General features: G+C 35.6%; 1 protein-coding gene across 5 annotated transcripts in view; it reads right to left on the bottom strand.

Moving 5' to 3' along the window:
- LOC131076435 (ABC transporter B family member 26, chloroplastic) overlaps positions 1 to 16,826 on the bottom strand; it is a 132,486-nt gene extending 115,660 nt beyond the window's left edge. For 3 of the 5 annotated variants that reach the window (XM_059216979.1, XM_059216980.1, XM_059216981.1), the window contains exons 1-6: positions 16,108 to 16,817; positions 4,473 to 4,600; positions 4,282 to 4,324; positions 3,979 to 4,023; positions 3,599 to 3,721; positions 3,399 to 3,502 (exon numbers count right to left, since the gene is read on the bottom strand). In XM_059216979.1, the coding sequence (XP_059072962.1) occupies positions 3,399 to 3,502; positions 3,599 to 3,721; positions 3,979 to 4,023; positions 4,282 to 4,324; positions 4,473 to 4,600; positions 16,108 to 16,644 (980 nt within the window). In that variant the 5' untranslated portion in view covers positions 16,645 to 16,817. Of the gene's footprint in view, positions 1 to 3,398; positions 3,503 to 3,598; positions 3,722 to 3,978; positions 4,024 to 4,281; positions 4,325 to 4,472; positions 4,601 to 16,107 lie in introns of all 5 variants that reach the window. The other 2 variants (XM_059216977.1, XM_059216978.1) reach the window with 1 other exon arrangement.
- Between the last annotated feature and the right edge of the window lie 4,940 nt (positions 16,827 to 21,766).

Here is a 21,766-nt window from a genome sequence, read left to right as displayed (position 1 = left end):
CAAAGAACTTGTCATGTTTCAAAGCTTTATATTTTTCTCATTTCTCACTTCACTTTGTTCAAGAGTGGTGAGAAAGCTGAAGGTTGAATGTTGCATACTTCTGAAAATTCATCAAGGCATAAGAACTTTCTAGTACATATGAAAGAGCTCCAAAGCAATATATGTGTGGGTCAATAAAATGCCATATAATATATGGGCACCGAACAAAAAAGGAAGCAATTAGATATTCAATGTTATGAATGAACAAATGTGGATTTCAATTTGTGTTTCAAAATTTGTAGAGACGATTACGATTATCAAAATATGAGATTGTAGGACAAAACAATGATATGCTATAAGACAAAGATATCAACTTTTCAAAAACAAAAAACATAGTTGCCATATGCCAAGACGCATGCCTATGAATGGCATGATAATTTTTTAAAATATGAATATTTATAGACAAGTGATGTCGGTTGGGCCGGTCTCCCTCCATTGCTCCGACAATAGTTGGGGCCCTGCCTATGAATGGCATGATAATTTTTTTAAATATGAAATTTCTATAAATACAATATCGGACATGGACCTTAGAGCATAAAAATCTATTTGTTTATCAAAGATAGTGACCATGCACTAAAGCAAGCCCACCAAAATACAGAAACTTAAGTGGAAAGAGTTTGACTTTTCAATTTCAAAGAACAAATTTACATGATGAGGGGCACACCTATTAAAGGGATTCTAATTACAAATCCCTAAGGAATATATAATATGGAATTCTAAGTTGTGACTCTCGGTCTTCCATAATTGGCTTCTAATATGAATATGATTTCTACATATGTGGATTTCTACGTTGTGACTCTTGGTCTTCCATAGGTAGTTCCTGGTGTGGTTGCTCAAAAGGAGTTGATATTAGTCTCATGGTTGTGCTTTCAAGAGCTTGTATTGGTCTCATGTTGATGCTCATATGAGCAGAATATTTGTAAACAATTAGCAGTATAAAAAAAATAAAGGTATGCAATCACATGGAGGGTGCTCTGTTATTGGCCAATAATCTTTAAAAAAAAGTCTGAAATCACTCATATTGGTGCACATTTGTGTATGGAGACCAACCAAGTTCACAAAAAGGGAGAAACACCAATATATAAGTTCCTATTATTACTTAGCCTTGCAATGGAGGCATGTCACTTTCAAGTCCGTAATAGCAAATGAAATTAGAAGTGAAATGCTATAAGTATATATAGTGGCAACTAGTAGTCAAGGGATTGGCAAGTTCTGAAATAGCAGAGATTGAAGTAAAAATAGCTGTGGAAGACATTAAGGATAGAGTAAATTTTACACTTAATAAAATTTGAGCCACTAAGTATAGAGTGAGCTTTATACTTAAATGTGTCACATTCCAGACTTCATTTCAAGCAGCATCAGCAGCAAACAGCAGTATTTGACAGATTTGCTTTTATTCCAAACAGCAAGTTTATTTCAATTCTGCCACAAGAGGATTCAGTCATAACAGTGAGGTCTATCATCAGGGCAGTCATATTTGTATGACTTATAAATGCAAAAATTCTGTCAACATTCAAATCAGCCTCATATCCATCATAATAAGCACGTGTCTTTTCTTGTATTTTACTATGGAGTTTTACCAAGCTCAGCAAAAATCTAAAGAATTGGCAAGGACAGCAGCTACATCAGCATAAAATCCTATAGATAGCAATCAATATAGAGTTTTGCTCAAATTTTATCTATCAAAGTAGACAAATTAACAAAATCTTTATCATATCCGTGTCAAAAGAGTCTAATAGCAGCAGCAATCTCTATCATCTCAGCAGATTTTGTGATCAATTCAACCAATAGAATAATCTTCTTTAGAAGTTTTTATTGCAAATGATTGTCATAAGCCCCTTTCAACTTCAAACATTTTTATCTTCCGAAAGAGTAAATGACTCATAAAGTTTAGATTTTCAAAAAACAATAAAGGCAGCACCTAGGGTTAAAGAGGATTCAACATATAAAGGTTTTCAGATTCAAGTACCCAAGTGAATATCAGGGTTTCAAAGTGTCTTCAAAAATATTGCCATGGTCAGTTAGAAGTTTCATTTTAATCGCCTCCAAAAATGCCTGTCCAAAGTTGTCTATTTTTAACCCCTGTTTTTTGCTGTTACTGTTTTCAAATGAGATGAGCATATTCTGAAAAGGCTAATTTTGGAAGCTATTTTTAGATCGACTATTTTAAAATAACCATCTAAAATGTCTATTCATAGTGTGTGGTAATTCTTATCGGAAGTCTAACTGAAGAATGCTTGAGCTAGGATTTGGTATTAGTAGATTATATTTGTGATAAATGCAAGGCAAGCAAATCTATCCTTGACATAAAAGTAGTTGTTGGCATTTTTTTATTTCTAATGCAATGTCATGTAAAACCTTATAAATAAGTGCTCTAGACATTTAAGTTAGGATTGACTTTTATTGTCAATCCATAATTCATTATATTAAATAGGATTTTGTAATGTCTATCTTGCTTCTAAATTGTTGTTGAAAGGGGCTTATGAATCATTTGCAATCAACCTTTTTGACTTAAGTAGAAGTGCATATCAACCTTTTGCCCTAAGTGAATCAAGAAAAGAACACCTTTAGTTTTATTTTCTGTGTGAACAACTAACATATAAATTACAAATAGCAAGTACATATTGTTAAGATTGAAATAGTTTTTGTTACAAGGAGTTTCTCCTGTTGGACTAACCACCTCCCATGGATCCATTTATCTTTGGCATTTGTATCGAGCGTTAACGGGTCGATCTTTTGGCGCAACGGCAAACGTGTTCCAACAATTGGTATCAGAGCCAAGTCACGGGTTCAAATCCCCTCAGCATGGGATCCGTTTATCTTTGGCATTTGTATCGAGCGTTAACGGGTCGATCTTTTGGCGCAACGGCAAACGTGTTCCAACAATTGGTATCAGAGCCAAGTCACGGGTTCAAATCCCCTCAGATGATGCTGAGGGGGATTGTTGGACTAATTGCCAACATCTCCCTTTGGAATTGGGACATGGCCTAACTGCCTCCCATGGATCCGTTTATCTCTAGCATTTGTATCAGGCATTAACAAGTCAATCTTTTGGTGCAAAGGCAAACATGTTCCAACATCTTCTAATTTGAAGAGTGGTTCTACCATACATCTATTCAGTTTTGTGTCACACTGAAAAGTGCAGATTAAAACACTAACAGGAACAATTGACTCTAAATTCATTACGCATTTACATTCCCTAATTGTAAGTAGTTCTAATCACTTACATCCTCTTTCTTGCTCAAAACAAACATAGTTAGACGAACAAAAATACATTCTTATGAGACATTCTTTATGTGAAATAATTGCAAAGATATAAAGAGAAAAATTTAAGAACTATTTTTACTGAATATACTTACCTGCCATAAAAAAACAGAATGGTTGACATGAGGCAGCAGAGTAACACCGTAGATAGTGCAAGTTGCCATGAAAGCATCACCAAATATATCAATGCACCTATTCCCTAGAATGGGCATCATGAAAATTATACCATAACATATGGATACGAGCATCTTGTATATCAGTTAGATAAATTACTGCTGGAACAGATAAGTCTCACCTGAAGTCCATTACGGAACATTTTATTTAAATCACTGCCGATGATATGAGAAACCTGCTCACAGTCTGTTCCTAACCTGCTTGTCAATACACCAACAGCTTCTGTGTCGAAAAATGCAATATCCTATATATGAGAGGGAAAATGGTTGAAAAGGTCTTAATCACATATTCTCGACCAGGTAAGCAAAAAGAAGTAGATAATCCAACACAAACTACATGCTAAAAGATCCATAGTGCCTACAAGAAAATCCCAGACCTCATGGCATATAATTCAGAAATATCCATAACTATATACACAAATTTAACCATTTGAGAAAATGAGGGGTGCCAAATGGCAGATTACTAAATTTTGTTTTAAGGACACATTAAACCGAGATAAACCTGACAAAGCAGCACTAAAAACAATTTCTCCCTCATACGCTGCACCTGAAAGAAAAAAACACAATCATTTATCAAAAGCCTTCTCCCTGATACATAGCATTTTCCTCCAATCCACACTTAAGACCTTCAACTCTAAATCTAGAAAGGAGGATTTCAGACAGATACAGCGCCTTTGGCCATATAATTACAACACAATAACTGGCAGTTTTCAGAGATGATAAACTCTCAAAATCTAAGAATGCATGCAATATTCAAAACAAAAGTACTGCAATCATAAAAATATAAACGTAAAATTTTTCTCACCAGAAATTGATTGGCAATGCCAAAACAACCACCACGTATTCCACTGGTGCATATGTGAAAAGGAAGATATTAGTGGTTTGCCTAATTTCCATGAAACAATATATGGCAGCAAATAGAAAAATAAATATGACTATAGCCTCATAAAATGTAGAGAAATTATTGCACGAGTCTCCATGAAACTCAAGGACAACCTGAACAATCCGAATGTGCAGCACATCAAGGCCAATAGCTGTGCATTCCTATAAAAATAAACTTTTGAACCACTTTGTGCAGAAAATATAGTTGCTGCAACAAAATGAGGTATTGAAATTTCTGAAATCTGGACACAAACCAAATAAGGTCAGATAATACTTCAAGACCAAAGCAAAAACAGATAAACTTTTTTATTCCTTCTAAATCCACCAATCCACAGATAGATGAACGTTAATAAGATGAGCAATAATATTAGCTCAGTAAGTTACTTGTGTCCTCTATTTTGTGTCTAATTAAATAGTAGAGCTACTTTGTCACAAGTTCTATGGTCATTCTAAAGAGGAGATGTTCCATTAGTACACTACCTACATTAAGCACATAGATCAAGAACTAACCATGCTTAAAATGTGCCCCTGTTATTTGCAGCATCATGATAAAAGTTTTGTTGAGGCATCAAAAAGCTGCTGTGTAAGGCACTAACCCACAGTTTACACTTTGACCATCAAGCAACAACAATTGATTGAGACATGAGATTTCATGATAGAGGTTCCTATTAGTAAAACTATGGATCTCTAACATAGATATTACAGATCAGATGTTCAACCATACGATGCGAATGGGCATGTAGATCACTCCAAAACTCTATCAATGCATGCAAGACAAACTGGGAAATAGTCAGTGGAAAGTTTTTAAAATGTTTAAATTTGTCAAGAGAGTTGGTCTGAATTGTATAAGTAGGTGTGAAACTACCAAGTATCATCATCCCTACAGAGTCGCATGTTTAAATTACCAATCACAAAATAATTATCAACGAAGCATCATTATGCATCCACATGCCAATACCTTGCCAGTACTTATATGTAAGCAAAAATAAATGTGTTTCCACATAAAATGACTTTATAAATTCACTGCAGAATGCTACATACTCTCTGATCTTAATCTGATAATCAAATATAATTAAGTTTTGATCTCTTAACTTGGATGATCCTAGATAGAAAGTCTAATATGTACCACAGGAAACAGATATCAACAATTTCACATCTGTCTTGCTACTTCCATGAAAATAATGGAAAATGAGTTCAGTCATTCCTGGACAGCCTGTAACAGATCTCTTGGCAAGAACTACAGAGAATACATGCAGCATCTGAAGAACTGGATAAAAACACATTTAAAAGAAACAAAAATTGTCTTATTTGTATATGATCTTGAAGGATTCTCCTTCAATGAGAGAAACATGTATTAACATGGTCATACTTAGAAAAAATGTGGTCGGTAGTAGCATAGTTGCACAACATAAAAGGATTCAACAAATCTGGTTGGACAGCATCTGCACATCCAAAATAGAACAAAGGAATGAACTTCTTTAACATGCTTCTCCAAAAGAGTAGAGTTGTAATGATATGATAATAGGTTGTAGTTACAAGATTGGCAATTTCCCTATTTAAAAGATAAAAGTACGCATAACAAAGACCCAAATGTCCATGTTAGCATGCCTATAATAGTAAAGTGACTCACATAAGACCCTAAGAAGGTATATCCCTGGAAGGTATTATAATTTATAACTCTATAGAATACAAAAATATAAGCTTATAAAAAAAGGTACATTCTATTATGTTAAAAGAAATGTTGTCTCTAGGTACGCAAATGTATCTTTTAATATGAAAGATGGGGAAATATCTTGTTGACAGAAAAGACCATGCATACCACCTAACCCCAGACTAGCATGCAACAGCAAAAGCAATATCAAGTAGCCCAAGAGCTGAAAATAAGGATGAGGAAAAATTGAGAAAGGGTACTAGAATGTTGAGGAAGCCGAAGAAGGTTCCATCAAGGTCATCAAGGTAGAAAAGGCTGCAAGGAGAAATGAGCATGCCACATTAGTTGTGAGCTGCACTACCAAATCATCAAAAGATGTACATATTGATCCATCCAGATTTGGGTACTTACAAATTGGCCCATCAAGTATGGCAGTCTACATATAACTTACATGGTAGGTGTTGTTTCTCAAAATAGGCATGTGGGACCTGCACTTACCTACACCCTCCCTTAATGGTCAATCTATCAAAAACACCAAGTTGCCCCTTGAATTTTACAAATTTATCTGAACTCAGAGACTTGGTGAGAATATCCGCAGTCCAATCTGCTCTCGGAACATACTGCAACTGAATTGATCCGTCTTATACCAGCTTGCGGATGTAGTGACAATGAAGTTCGACATGCTTGGTACGTTCATGGAAGACTGGATTTTTGGCCAGTTTGAGCACTCCTTGATTATCAGTATACAAGGGAGAAGGACCTGCTTGCGGCATCTACATGTCAGAAAGCATCCTTCGGAGCCAAACTGCCTCACATGCGGCCTTGACTATTCCCCGGTATTTAGCTTCGGTCGAGGAAAGAGCCACGGCCTGTTGCTTCTTGCTGCTCCAAGTGACGACACCAGTACCCAAACTAAATACGTACCGAGAAGTGGATTTTTTGTCATCCACTGATCCTGCCCAATCTGAGTCAGTATAACCAATCAGCTTTGGATCATTGGACCTGCTATACAGAATGTCATAGTCTAAAGTGCCTTTCACATATCGCAATACCCGCTTCGCTGCAATCCAATGATTAGCTTTTGGGGCTGTCATGAAGCGAGAGATGTAGCTGACAGCAAAACAGATGTCAGGTCTAGTGATAGTGAGGTAGATGAGGCTGCCTACCAGTTGCATGAATTCGGTTTCATCTACTGCAAGTGAATCAGACTTGGCTGATAACTTCAGCCCTTTCTCCATAGGTGTGGAAGCAGGTTTACAATCCTACATTTGAAACTTATACAACAAATTGCGGGCATACTTGGACTGTGAAATAAAGATGCTGTCATCAGTCTGCCACACTTCGACACCTAAGGAATAATGGAGAAGCCCCAAATCTGTCATGTCAAAAGCTTGGCACAAGTCCTATTTGATTGTGGCAATCAAATGTGCAAAATTTTCAATAATGATCAAGCCATCCACGTAGACAACAAGAAAAAGGATCTCATCACCAAAAAGTTTGACGTACAAATTAGTGTCAGAGGGACTGCACTGAAAACCATGTTCAACCAAATACTGATCAATCTTGAAGTACCAAGCCCGAGGGGCTTGCTTCAGGCCATAGAGGGTTTTTACCAATCTGCAAACCTGATGTTCCTTACCAGGAACCTTGAAGCCAGGAGGTTGAGTCATATAAACTTCTTCTAGCAACTCACTGTTGAGGAATGCACTCTTAACATCCATTTGGTGAAGTTTCCATCCAAACTAAGCTGCAATGGCGAGAAGAAGACGAATTGTACTCATCTTGGCAGTAGGAGAAAAAGTCTACTCGTAGTCAATGCCCTCCCACTATGTAAAACCCCGAGCAACCAATCTGGCCTTATACTTATCCAAAGTACCATCTGCATGATACTTGACTTTGTAAACCCATTTACAGCTGATAGGTTTCTTCCCAAGAGGAAAATCGGAAAGAACCCAAGTGTTATTCTTCAGAAGACTGTGGTATTCTGTCTCCATAGCCTTTTCCCACTCAGGAATGCCTTGAGCCTCGTAATATGTCTAGGGCTCGTGGATGCTGTGGATGTTGGCCATAAGTGCAAAGTTGACTGTATTTTGCTGCTTTCTCTTGCGGCGAACTGATCTATCCTCAAGAAGCTCATCATCACGAAGATCTCCTATTGTCTTGGCCCACCATTTAGGCCTGGGTAGAAGTACCAACATCGAGCATTGGAGGAACAACATCCCCTGGAGTTGCTGGAACAAAGTCATCTGGATGCGAATCCTGTGAAAAATCAAGTGGTGCTGGATCAGTAGATTCCTCATCTTCAGAGTCAGAATGCTCTAAAGCCCTCCCATCACGGGAACCAAGAGGAAGACGAATCTGCATAGACGGAGTCGCAGGACTAGGAGTAGTAGGAGGCATGAATGGATCAGTAGTCTCATCAACCACAGCGTCATGACTGGAAATGAGACGATCTGTCTCCACATCAATCAACCTGTAGGCCTTGTGGTTGTCGTTGTAACCAATAAACATAAGTGTTTGGCTCTTTGAATTTAGCTTAGCACGTTTGGCGTCTGGAATCCATACATGAGCAATAGAACCAAAGACTTTCAAATGGCCCACTTTAGGCTTGCATCTTGACCAGGCTTCTTTAGGAGTCATCTTCTTAACGGCATGTGTAGGTGACCCATTCAGAAGGTAGACTATAGTGTAAACTGCTTCAGCCCAATATTTCTTAGGAACATTTCGATGCTCTATCATAGAACGAGCCATTTCAGTAATGGTGCAATTCCTACGTTCAACGACACCATTCTACTGAGGGGTGTATGGTGTGGTGAGTTGGCGCTTAATGCCATGTGTAGCACAAAATGTAGAGAAGTCGTTGGAACAAAACTCCCCCCCATTATCTGACCTTAGAGTGACAATCTGAGAACCAGATTCTTTCTCAACTAAGGCCTAAAATTGCTGAAATGTATTGAACACATTTGATTTATTTTTCAGAAAATACACCCACAAAAATCGTTGTAGACACCTAAAATTGTCATGTCTAAATAAATAAATTTTATTTATTTAATTATCTTTAGCCTAATTCTTCTATTAATTAAATAAATCCTTATTTATTTAATTAATTCATTTATCCTCTTCTAGCCTTATTTCTGATTTAAATAAATACATTTATTTATTTAAATTATCCCTTTTCTAAATTAAATAAATACTCTTATTTATTTAATTGATTGCACTTTTTCTATTAATTAAATGAATCTTTATTTATTTAATTAATTCATTAACCTTTTCTACCCATGACACATGTCATTCATCTCTTAATTCCTACACTACCTACCCTCTTATTATTTTCTTATTTCCTCTACCTACCCTCTAATCATAGCCGACCATTTATCTTTTACACCTCTTAATCTTATCCCTCCATTTCTTATAGTGTCTTCTATATAAGGAGATGCTTCCTTCATTATCAACCCTAATCAATCTATGCATCCTAATCAATTGATTATTCTCACTATGCATTCAGCCCCGACTACGCTTTCGAACTTGCATATGCAATCAAGCCTACTTGCAACCACATTTCCATTCTTTGTTGAGCTCTTGTGCACATATAAAATCTGAGAGCAAATATATCAAGCAAGATCAATGGAGATAGGAAGAATGGAGACCAAAACCCTATTGGACATGTGATGGTATAATCTTTGTGATTTCATTTGATTTGCATTGTCTTAGGTAATCTTCATATGTTATGGTGGATCTTTGTTGTTGTTAGGCTAGGGTTTTGTGGTTGAATCTATTTAGTCTTTCAATATAGTTGTTATCCATTTTCACCATAAACAATCGTCACAAATAACAAGAAGTACCTGCAACCAGTAATAGATGGAGTGTTCATTGGCCCACATACATCAGCGTGAACCAATTGAAGGACCTTGGAGGGTCGCCAAGAATCACCATCTGAGAATGGTGTCCGACGTTGCTTCCCAACTTGACAAGCTCCACAATCTCCATGATTTTGGGGTTGGATCTCAGGTAGATCAGTAACCAAACCCTCCCGATATAACTGAGAGAGATAGTGCACGTTTAAGTGCCCATAACATTGATGCCAAAGTGTTCTAATGGATGTACTCCAGGCAACCAGAGCGTGCTCCTGAGAATCACCAGAATTAGCAAGTCTATACAGACCATGATCCTCAAGTCCCATAGCGATGGTAGTACGAGTCTCCCTATGAACAATGTTGCAGATGGAAGAACTAAAGACAACATCTAATTGAGGAGAATACCTCATGATCTGACTAACGGAGGGGAGATTATGTTCCAGGCATGGAACATAGTAGACATCAAGAAAAAATAAATTTCTACCTCCTAAGTGAATCTGGTCAGTGCCCTTACCAGCAACTGTGTACTCTTCTCCTCCTCCGAAGATTACTAAATCTGAGAATGTTCAAATTTCGTGAGCCAATCCTGACGATGAGTAAAATGTCGCGACGCCCCTGAATCGATATACGAGGCAGAAGAGTGGACTAAATCTGCTGTTCTATTGGCCATAAAAGCATAGAATGCAGATTCTTTCTGCTTAGAGTGTTCGGCGACATTTGCTTTCTGTTGAGACCCTCCCTGCTTCTTTTGTTCAGAAGCCAATCAAATTCGACACTCGGCCTTCATGTGACCAAACTTATGACAATAATTGCACTGAATGTTCTTCTTCTTCTTGCTGTCCTGAGAAGAACCAAAGCCTTTCAGCTGAGAAGATTGAGCCTTCCCTTTGTTCTTAGTAGAAGATTTGGCAGAGAATGCTTGCTTGGTGGAGGTGGAACTGGTATTGCTTCCAAATTGTTGGCGCCACCGATCTTGTTGTAAAAGCTTGTTACAAAGATCAGAAAACTTCAAATCGACGTCAATGGAAGTGATATTCAGCGTTTCGATGAAGTGCTCATAAGATTTGGGCAAACTCTTCAGTGTGATGACGACCATGTCCTCTTCCTCCATTGTGCGACCAATCGCCTCAAGTTGGTCACGGATGTCCTTGATCTTGGTCAAGTGATCCTTCAAAGGTGTCCTTTCATCCATCATAATCGAAAAGAGCATGTTCTTCAGAAAGAATGCTCTGCTCTTGTCAGAAGTTTCATGGAGACTCTTCAAATGATCCCATATCTCCTTCGTTGTTTTTCCGCATGGTACCTGATGTAGCTGCTCATCGATGACAGAGAGTTTGATGAGATTTACTGCTTCACGGTTGCGCTCATCCCATTTGTCTTGATCTTTTCTGGCAGTAGTTGGACGTTGAGACGTGCCCAGAGCTACTGCATCAAGATAGCGGTACTCGAAAATTGTTAACATACACTGTTTCCAAGTGTTGTAGTTGCGGCCGATGAATTTCTAGCTACTTTCGAGCATTATATTTGTCAGAGATGCCATCACATACCCCAAGGTCTAACTGGTGAAGGCACGAATGCCAAGAGACGGAAACCAGCAGATGAAAACAGAGGGTTTTTATCCAAAATTTCTGCAATTCAAATTTTTATGGCAAAAATTGAAACTCTGGCACGGTTTTTGAGGCAAAAAAATTTGGAAGACCCAAAAAAATCTGACGAAGACCCAGAAGAGCACTCGAAAAACCCACAAGGAATCTGTAATCAGAATTAATTTTTGGACTAAAGGATCAAATCTACGGGCTCAAAAACCAAAGCACAAAAAATGATGCACCCAAAAAATCCGACGACAACCTAGTTCAAATATCGAAAAACCCACCAAGAATCTGCAATCGAAAAAAAATCCACCTTGAAACGGTGGGTCAAAACCCTAGGCAAAGATGCAAAAACCCTAGCCGCGAAAAATTACAAACCCAGAAAATTGTGGGAAAAACCCAAGAGCCGATGCAATTAAAAACCACGGATCACAAAAAAATCGCGACGTTTGACATTCGCGCGACTGCAAACACGAGAAAAATCGCAGCAGAAAATAATGCAAAAAATTGAGTTAAAAAATCGCGACAGAGAACAACACGGGTTTTTTCACGAAAATCGTGCAAAAAACAAAGAAACCCAACGCGAAACCCTCGATTTTTTCTTAAACAAGTCTGCGATTTTTAGGGTTAGACAGACGCAGAACCCTAGGCCACGAATTTCGCAGACGCGGGTAGAGAAAAAATCCCAAAACAAACCCACGAAAAAACAAACAAAGCCCAGAATTCCTAGATGGCTCTGATACCATGTGAAAATCAAATTCACTGGTAAAATATCTTAGTTCATATTAACTGGTAAAGATTACAATTTATAGAAAAAATAAAACACTGCAGAAATTAATGATATTACCTACCTCTATCTACCTAATACTATAGATACATTAATGAAATCTAACAACCTAAGTTGACCATTAACAATATAAGAAATTATTATTCTAACAGGTAGAACTCTTTCCCACTTAGTGTCTCATTAAGCTATTGTAGGACCACAAACCACTCTAAGAAGGGAAGTGTCATCTATAAAAACTATGAATGATATAACTAACCATTTAATAACTCATTTCCCACTTCCCATCAGCTTTAGGCATTTAGGAAGTTTAGGAAATCAATTGTTGTATGTGCCATTCATAGAATTTGTAATTATTGTTGTGGTTTAATGAGAGTTTTGGTATGTGATTTTTGTTTATGGGTACATTGCTAGTAGTAGTAATAGAGAGGAGAGTTTTAGGGACTAGGCTGGGATGGCCATCAAAGACAATTTGTGTTGCAATCAAGCTCAGAAATAACAATATTTGTCGAATCTGTTTTTCACTTCTTGTTAGTTTATTTTAATTTCCTATTCACTGTTCTTAGCCACAACTAAAGTTTTCTTTGCGAATCAGAGAAAAATCTGCATCAGAATGGTGTCCAAGCATACATAGATGCCAGGAGTTGAGAATTCATGAAGAGAGTTCTGATTAGCTGTAATGTCCCCTACTAGGAGGCTACCTGTTTCCCAGTAATTAACATGCATCATTATACATCATTATGCCTTAAATTAGATTAATACTAAGGAACAATTAATATTCATAATACAAGTGATAAACACCATATTTTAGCCTCCAACCCTTACTCCTTTCCTAATCATCAACCCTAATAGAGGATGGGGAATTACTTCTTAGGGCGATAGGAAACTATCTCCGCAAAAAGGCCCAAGGGTTTTAGGAACACCCGTCCATACCACCTCTTGGGGCTCACCTATTTTGGGATGGAATTACTCCGCCTTTCCCTTAACAAAACCAACCTACACTCGTGAGGGGCAATATAGAATGACTAAGGATTAGGTCATTAATATGCTAATCTCTCTGGTATTGTGATTGTATAAATAAATTAATGAAATTAAATATGATTGTTATATAGATCTGCCTACACTATTACTAACACATAAATCTATTAAATGTACATATATAAAAACAAATCAAATGTGTATTATAGGCCATATATCTGTCCTTTATTCCTAATAGAATTTAGATGTATATTACTCTAAATAAACATTTAGTTCATAAGTAATATGCAGCATACCAATCTGTTATTACCAAATGATTGTCAGTAATTAAATATGATCTGCCAGTAGTTTAATATGATCTGCCCCTTCGATCTCCTTCCTTCAAACAGGGGTCTGCCTTATATATCCTCAAGAGAGGATGAAGAGTCACCCTTTTACCAAGACTGCCACCCCTTTTGAAACAATATATCTCTTCTTAATTATCGCTGCATCCTTTGTCTTTAATCACTGCCTATTATCATTAATGATCTAGTTGATGTTGTTAAGGGCACGTTGCTTCATATAATACTTCCCAGTGCTAAGAATATGCTGCCTTTACAGACTTAATTTGCAGGTTTCTTTAATGGCCCTCTAAATCTTAATTGCTGTATATGTATACCAATAACTTGGGCTCCAATAGAGAAGTCGGCCGGATAGTTGTTTATATTTGATTTACTCTAATCCTCCTAACAGGCGAGTACCATAATCAGTTGTCCTTAGCAGAAATTTGCGTGTCTTTACTTTGTAATGTTCCCTTAATCAAGTCGGCCTCTACTCTAAGCTATTCTTTAATCTTTGTCAGCCTTAGCTTAATTGCTATAAGGGCTACGATTTAAGTTTGAAGATTACAAATAGTAATTTACAATGGCTGAGCCTGTGAACTCAACATTGGCAGGGGATATGACATTAGCTAAAAGAGAGTCATGGATATGGCTATAGATGCAAAGGTGGTGTTGTTTTATGATGTGAAAATACAAAAATTGGGGTTTGAGTTTGAGCCTTGAGGAATTATGGTGGCTGTTGGAGTAGCATGAATCAAGAAATAATGGGAAATAAGAAAGTTGAGGCAAAGCTATTCAAGGATAGTGAGAAGGTGAAAAAGAAATGCTCGCCCCATGAGAAAGAGCTATTTTTAGAAAGAAAAGACATAGAATCTAGGATTACCAAAGAGATAAAATTGCTAGAAAAAGGAAAAACCAAATCCCTTGAGGAGTTGGCAAAATTATTGGTGGATAAAAGGCCCTGAGCAACTAAAGCTTTATAGACATCAAGCACAGCTACGAAACAAAAACTTTTTATAAAAGAGGATAAAGCTAAAGAAAATGATTGCAATAGTAGTGAAGCAACAAAAGTTTTCCTCTTAAATGGCAAAACAAGTGATGACAAAATCCAAAATGACTTTCAATGGAGGTTGATCTAAGCCTACAAGAAGCTAAGAGAATAGGAATGGAACAATTTGGTGGAAGAGGATGTCCCATACTTCAGTAAAAAACAAAAGAATGTGAAAATATGCACAGGTGTCTAACATAATGGAAGGGCAGACTGTGGCAGTCGAGTTCTTGAGTTCTTTGAACCAAGAGGTTCAAATCTTTGAAAGATTGAGATAAGGATGTAACTGACCCATTTAATAACTTGTGTCCCACTTCCCATCAATTTTGGGCATTTGGGTATTTTTGAAAAAAAATTGTTGTAGCTAACCATTTTTAGAATTTGTAAATGTTATAGCAGTTCAGTGGGGGTTTGCACATTTCGGTGTGCAATCTTTGTTTATTGGGGAGGTAAATTGCTTGTAATAGGTAGGAGAGTTTCAGGACTGAGCTGGGATAGCCATTCACAAGAATGAAGTCTCGTGGATGGAGGCTTCCTAAAATAACTCAGTGGGTGCTGCTGAGATTTTTTACAAATATTTTGGAGGTGGTGGTTTCATGAATTTAAAAGTGCAGTTAAGTTAAAAGTTTAAGCTCCAAAATTTAGGGAAGTTGTTGGAATGAACTGTAAATACAGAGATGAAAATAAATAAATAAAGATTATTTTCCTTTCAATTTTTTGCCTGGCAGGATTCTTAGACTTAAACTTTATATAATTGACAAAATTCCTAAAGCTCGTGGGGCAATTTCTAACCCCACCCCAATTTCGTCCACTCAAATTTGCAGCACTAAAAAATAGGGAGCTGCTATTATTCAGGAAAAGATTCCAATTAATCCTGTAACATTTTTCTTTTGTTTTATGAGACGCCTTAGATCCTGAAGCACCCCCATGGGACACCGGCCTTAGAAATAAGAGTGTTTGTCCAATCTGTTATGAATTTTTCTTCTGCTGTTAGTTTATTTTAATTGCATGCTCACTGTTATTAGCTGCAACTAGAGTTTTCCCCCATTTGATTGATTAAATAGTTGATATAGAATGATCAGTAAGTTGTATTGGGGAACAGATCAACATCCAAAAAAAAGTGAGTAGAACCCACGCTTGTGGGGTGTTAAGATTCAACCCGGTTGAACCTGCGCCTATGATTTCAACCCCCAATTGTTGAAAATCAAATATTAAAACAAAAAGTAATCCATTCTGCCTCCGGGAGGATCCTTCTAAAGCCCAAGAGGGTGGAAAGCATGTTCTAAGTATGAAGAGGAAATATATGAGTGCTGCACTGATCAAGAAGAGGACAACTCAGCTGTTCATATTTTCTTGGAGCTTGACAAAGTGGTTAAGGAACAACCTGAGTTGTATCCACTAATTCTAGTTCTTTCAATTAACAGCCATTTGACTAGACAACCAAGTTGGTTTAAATAAGGGAATCTATAGACAAACAGAAATTCATTGATAAGAATAAATTAAAGAAAACGATATCGGAACTCACGGCTGCAATGATTAGAGCGGAAAATGCTCCAATTATGACTAACTTATCGGGAGCTACAAGCGCCCAAATTCGTCTCAATGTACAAATTAACGAAGGACCCTTGATCTGGCTCCCATTCTGAAACGCATCCCCCACTTTCCACCAACTTCCACCGGGTAAAAACGATAAGATTATATCCAAAATTTGTCTTCCGCGCTGAAAACACTCTTTATTAAAATCCTTGGCTACGGCGCCATTGCCAGCGTCGAGCTTTATATCCGCAAATTCATCATTAATTCCTCGAAATTCACCATCTATATATCCATTTGTACTCGCTGCTCGCAAAACCCTTAAATGAGGGTTTCGAATTGCAGAGAGTCGCCTCCTAATTAAAAACGTTGAAATGGAATGGTGAAGCAAACAATCTGAGAAGGCAAAAACCCTTTTGTCGGGTGCCACATTTGTTGATGCAAAACAGAAAGCAGTGCGTTGGCTGTAATTCCGAACACCTGGGAGAGAAGGGTGCCACACAAGAAATCCAGACTTAAGTGCTTCCATGGCGAACACATTCGCCAAGGAAGGAATTATTGAACCGTTGCAAGTTCGCCCGATTCAACAAAAAGCACGCGTTGTTTGCTTTTTGTTTTCGAAAATAAGGTCCACGCGATTTGTCAGGGACGACGGGGAGCCTCAGAAATATGCACATTTTTCACGATCTGTATTATCGTGATAAATAGATTTTTATAATATACATCCTCCATATAAAAGCGCATCAGTGGATGATCAAGTCTAAACTCGTACAAGATTCAAAAGAAGCAAATTTATTATATATTATTTCAAACAAATATTATGGATGGAGATGGAGATGGAGATGGAGATGGAGTTGGAGAGAGGAGAGAAAGATGGAGAAAGAGGAGAGAGATATGGAGGGAAAAAGAGAGACAAGAGATGGGATTAAATAGATGTGGAAGCTCAAAAAAAAATGTGTGTGTGTGAGAGAGAGAAAAAAAAATGGAAAGATGGATATAAAGAGGAAAATAGATATGAATATAAAGGTTTTAAAGGAGGGATAGGGAGAGAAATGGATATATAGAGGGAGACATGTATATAGATAGAGGGGGGGAGAAATATAGAGATCGAAAGGAAGATAGAGTGAGAGAGGAAGACGATAAAATAGATAGAGAGATAAAGAGATGTAGAGTGAGAGATAAAGATATAAAGATAGGGAGATAAAGAGGTCTATAGAGGAATATGGAGAGACAAAGAGATATATAGATGGTGAGATAGAGTGATAGAGACACAGAGAGAGGGAGAAATGGAGAGAGATACAAAGATTGATATATAGATATATAGAGAGAATTAGAGATAGACAAATAGAAATTAAGGCAGAGGGAGAGAAATATGGGGAGATAGAGGAAGAGATAGACATGTATAAGAATAGGAGCAAGAGATAGATATATAGAAGAAGAGAAAGGGAGAGAGATGTAATGATAAAGATATAGATAGTGGGATACAAGGGAATGAGGGAGGGAGAGATAGGGAGAAATAGAGGGGGAGGGAGAGATATAGATAGATATCTAAATATAAAGAAATGAAGAGGGATAGGGAGAGAGATAGAGATAGAGAAAGGGAGGGAGAAACAAGGAGTGTGTGCTTATGAGTCAGAGAGAGAATAAGTAGAGAAAGATATAAAAATAAAAATTTAAAGATAATTATTCTACAATAAATTAAAATTTAATAAAACAAATGTATAAATTAAATTAATTCTATTATCTTTTAAAATTATTATTTGTAACTTCATAAGACAAAAAAAAATTAAAATTAAATTTTAACTTAATGTAAATTAAACATTAAAAAAAGGAAGATGATGATTAGAATAATTTAATAAAAAATAAGATAGACTGTCTTAATAAAAGAAGATTAAATTAAACTATATTCTTATCAAAAGAAGATAGAAATAAAGGATAGATTTCTAATTAAAAAAAAGTATTCTTCACTAATTAAAATTTTAATAAGACAAATAACTATAAATTAAATGAATTCTAACAATTTTGAATTATTATTTATAATTTCACTAAAAAGAATAAATAATTAAAATAAGATTTCTACTTGATAAAAAATAATCATTTAAAAAAGTAGGAAAAATAGCTAATTCTTTCTTTTTCAATAATTTTGTCTTTTCCACTTTTGAAACTTCAAAAAATATGGAATATTCAAATAAAAGAAGATACCATTAAAAAATATTATTATTAAAAGTAGAAAATAGTAGATTTTTCTGTTGTACACAATCTTTTTCTGAATAATCATATTAAATATGTTTTTTTGATTTCTTATCATTTTTTTTAAATTAATATTAATGTAAACATACGATTGAGATCAATTCAATCGTCTCGCATCCTTCTAATCAATTTTGAACCATTGTTTCAATAAGTAAGTTGAAAACCTTATATAGGGTATGCCTTCGGCATAATAATAACTTTTTTTTTAAATAATAAGTCATTTTTTAAATTCAAGTTACAAGTCTAACATGACCATCAAAAATAAATATCTAGCACTTAAAATTAATTAATTAGAGTGAACAAGTGTCATGTAGTGGCAAGTACTTGCCATCATAGAATAGTAATAAAAATATTTGTTCTAATTTTTAATTATTGTATATTTGAATTATTGTTATTTTAAAATTATATTAGAATAATAATATTTATGTAATATTAACTACAACTCTTATTTTAATAAATTAATATAAACTAGCAATTGTACTTTGGTGTGCAATGAGTATGCCAAAGAGGTGTGGAAGGTCAATTGGGAAAAATTTGGTCTATTTTTTGGATAAATTTGTGTAGTGCATGAGGTCAATTTGTGGCCATGATGTTGTTTGTACAACAAAGGACTTAATTGAGAGGTGATAGCTTAAAATCAACTATGCATCCACTTACAAGGATTCAATCATAACTGAAATGAAACCTTTGAATTGAGAAGATAATCAAGTTTTATTAGCAATAGGCTCATATTATCTATGCAAGAGTGATATTGAGATAGGGCTAGAAAGAGGGGTATATAGAGGGGTAAGAGTGAGAGAGAGATTGATAAAGAGATAGATATAGAGATAGAGAAGAAGATGAAGATATAGATGGAGAATTGAGAGAGGAAGATGGAGAGAAGGAGAGAGATATGTGAGAGATAGAGAGAAAGAGGAGAGGAATATATAGATATGGAAGAGAAAATAAATAGTTGGAGAGAGATGAAGATATAGAAAGATAAAGATAGAGAAAGGAAGTGATAGAGAGAGAGGGAGGGATATAGTGGTAGAGAGAGATAGAGATAGAGGGATAGATGAAAGAAGCAATAGGGAGAGATAGATATAGAGAGGAAAGAGAGATATGGATATAGAGGTCCAAAAAGAGGGAGAATGATAGATAGATGGATGGATAGAAGGAGGCATGTCTAGAGATTAGGGGGAGAGATGAAGATAGAGGTAGAGATGAAAATAGAGAAAAAGAGGAGGGAAAAAAAGATAGAGCAAGGGAGAGGGGGGATAAAGAGAGGAGATAGAGAGGGGGAGACAAAGAGGAAGAGATAGAGAGAGATATATATAAAGGAAGAGGGGGAGATGATATATATATATATATAGAGAGAGAGAGAGAGATTAATAAATGGACAAATAGAACTGGAGAGAGGGTGAGCAAAACATAAGACATAGATATATATTGGAAGAGAAAGAGAGAGATATAGAGATATATAGGAAGAAAAAGGGAGGTAGAGATCTAAAGAGATAAATAGGAGGATAAGGAGGGAATGAGGGAGGGAGGGATGGGGAGAAATAGAGAGGAGGGTAAGATAAAGAGAGGGATGGCCCAAAAAGAGAGAGAGAGGGATAAATTGATATAGATAGAGGAAAATATAGATAGATAGAGAGGGATAGAGAGAGATAGAGATATATGTATAGAAAGAGATAGATAGACGAGCCGAAAAGAGATGGAGAGAAATATAGAAAAAGATATATTTGTGCAAGAGATATGGAGCAAATGAGAGAGAGGGGGGCAAGAGTGAGAGAAAGGAGTTGACAAAAACAAATAATAGAGAGAGAAAGTTTTAGACTTTAGAGAGAGGGAGTGAGATAAAGAGGGGGAAAGGTAGAGATATAGAGAAAGAGAAAGAGAGAGGGAGAAATATGGAGTGTGTGTATATCATTAGAGAGCAAAAGTAGAGAAATATAAAAAGAGGGAGTGATGGGGAGATAGGGAGAGATAAGATAGAAAGAGGGAGAGAAGCGATATATAAGGATGTAAAGATATAGATATAGGGATAGAAAAGATCTAGAGAATAAATATAACTTGTAAAATATAGAGGGGATGAGCAAGAGGGAGAGATGGAAGGAGAGAAAAAGGGGGAGAGGAAGATATAGAGATAGAAAGATGGTGAGAATTAGAGAGGGGGATATAAAGAGATAGAAAGATAAAGATATATGAAGTGATACATGGAGAGGTGGAGAGGGATATGGAGAGAGTGAGAGAGATGAAAGAAGAGTGTATAATATCTAGAGATAGTGAGATAGATTAGAGATAGGGAGGGATGAATAGGTCAAAGTGTGTGTTTGTGTGAGTGAGAGATATAGATATAAAGATAAGGAGGGAGTAAGACAAAATGTGTGTGAGTAAAAGATATATAGAGATAGATATAAAGAGGAAGAAAGATATATAAAAAAATAGAGACGGGGGGGAGAGAGAGATGATATAGAAGTAGAGAGATATAAAAAGAGGGAGTGAGAATAAGAGAGAGAGATGGATAGAGAGAGGGAGAGATAGAAAGCTAGATAGAGTGGAAAGGATAGAAGTGGAAAAGAGAGAGAGATGGGGAGAGGTAAGGAGATATAGATAAAGGAGAGAGATGGAGATGGAGATAATAATCAAATTACATGCTACCATCAACATAATTCCCCAAGGGCATATGATATCCTTAAATTATTGGCATGAAATGAGTAATCAAAAGTTACTTACTCTTTCTTTCTCTCTCGCTCTAAACATTTAATTTAGGTGTTAAGTTGAAATTTATTTTATTATATAAATTAGAATAAAATTCAAATATAATTATTCTATAATAAATAAAATTAAAATAAGACAAAATGTATAAATTCTAATATCTTTTAATTATTATTTGTAAATCCACTAAAAAACACAAATTATTAGAGTACAATTTTAACTTAATAAAAAATCAACCCTTAAAAGAAGAAGTAGAAAAATTAGAATAAATAAATAAATAATAGAATATATAATAAAAGAAGATAATATTAAAAGAAAATAGTAAGAAAAGAGAGATTTTAATTCAAAATATAATTACTATCATTATTAAAATTTTAATAAGACAAATAATTATAGATTAAATTATAATAATTTTTCATTATTATAAAAAGACAAATAATTAAAATAAATTTTAAACTTAATAAAAAATTAACTCCTAATAAATGATATTAAAATTTATATATTTTATTTTTTATTATAAAAGATCTCTTTTTTAAAATTAATAAAATTTAAGCGATTAATTCTATAGTCTTCATTCTTCTACCCAATTTTAAACCATTGATTTCAATAAGTAGATGATTCACTTCATATAGGAAATTCTTCAACATAATAATTATAATATAATACAAATTTTATAGTGAAAATATATATTTTTCTTAAGA

This window comes from Cryptomeria japonica, chromosome 3 (assembly GCF_030272615.1).
Source record: "Cryptomeria japonica chromosome 3, Sugi_1.0, whole genome shotgun sequence".
NCBI lineage: Eukaryota > Viridiplantae > Streptophyta > Pinopsida > Cupressales > Cupressaceae > Cryptomeria > Cryptomeria japonica.
The sequence above is the reverse complement of the archived record's forward strand: the minus strand, read 5'-3'. Positions and strand labels throughout refer to the sequence as shown.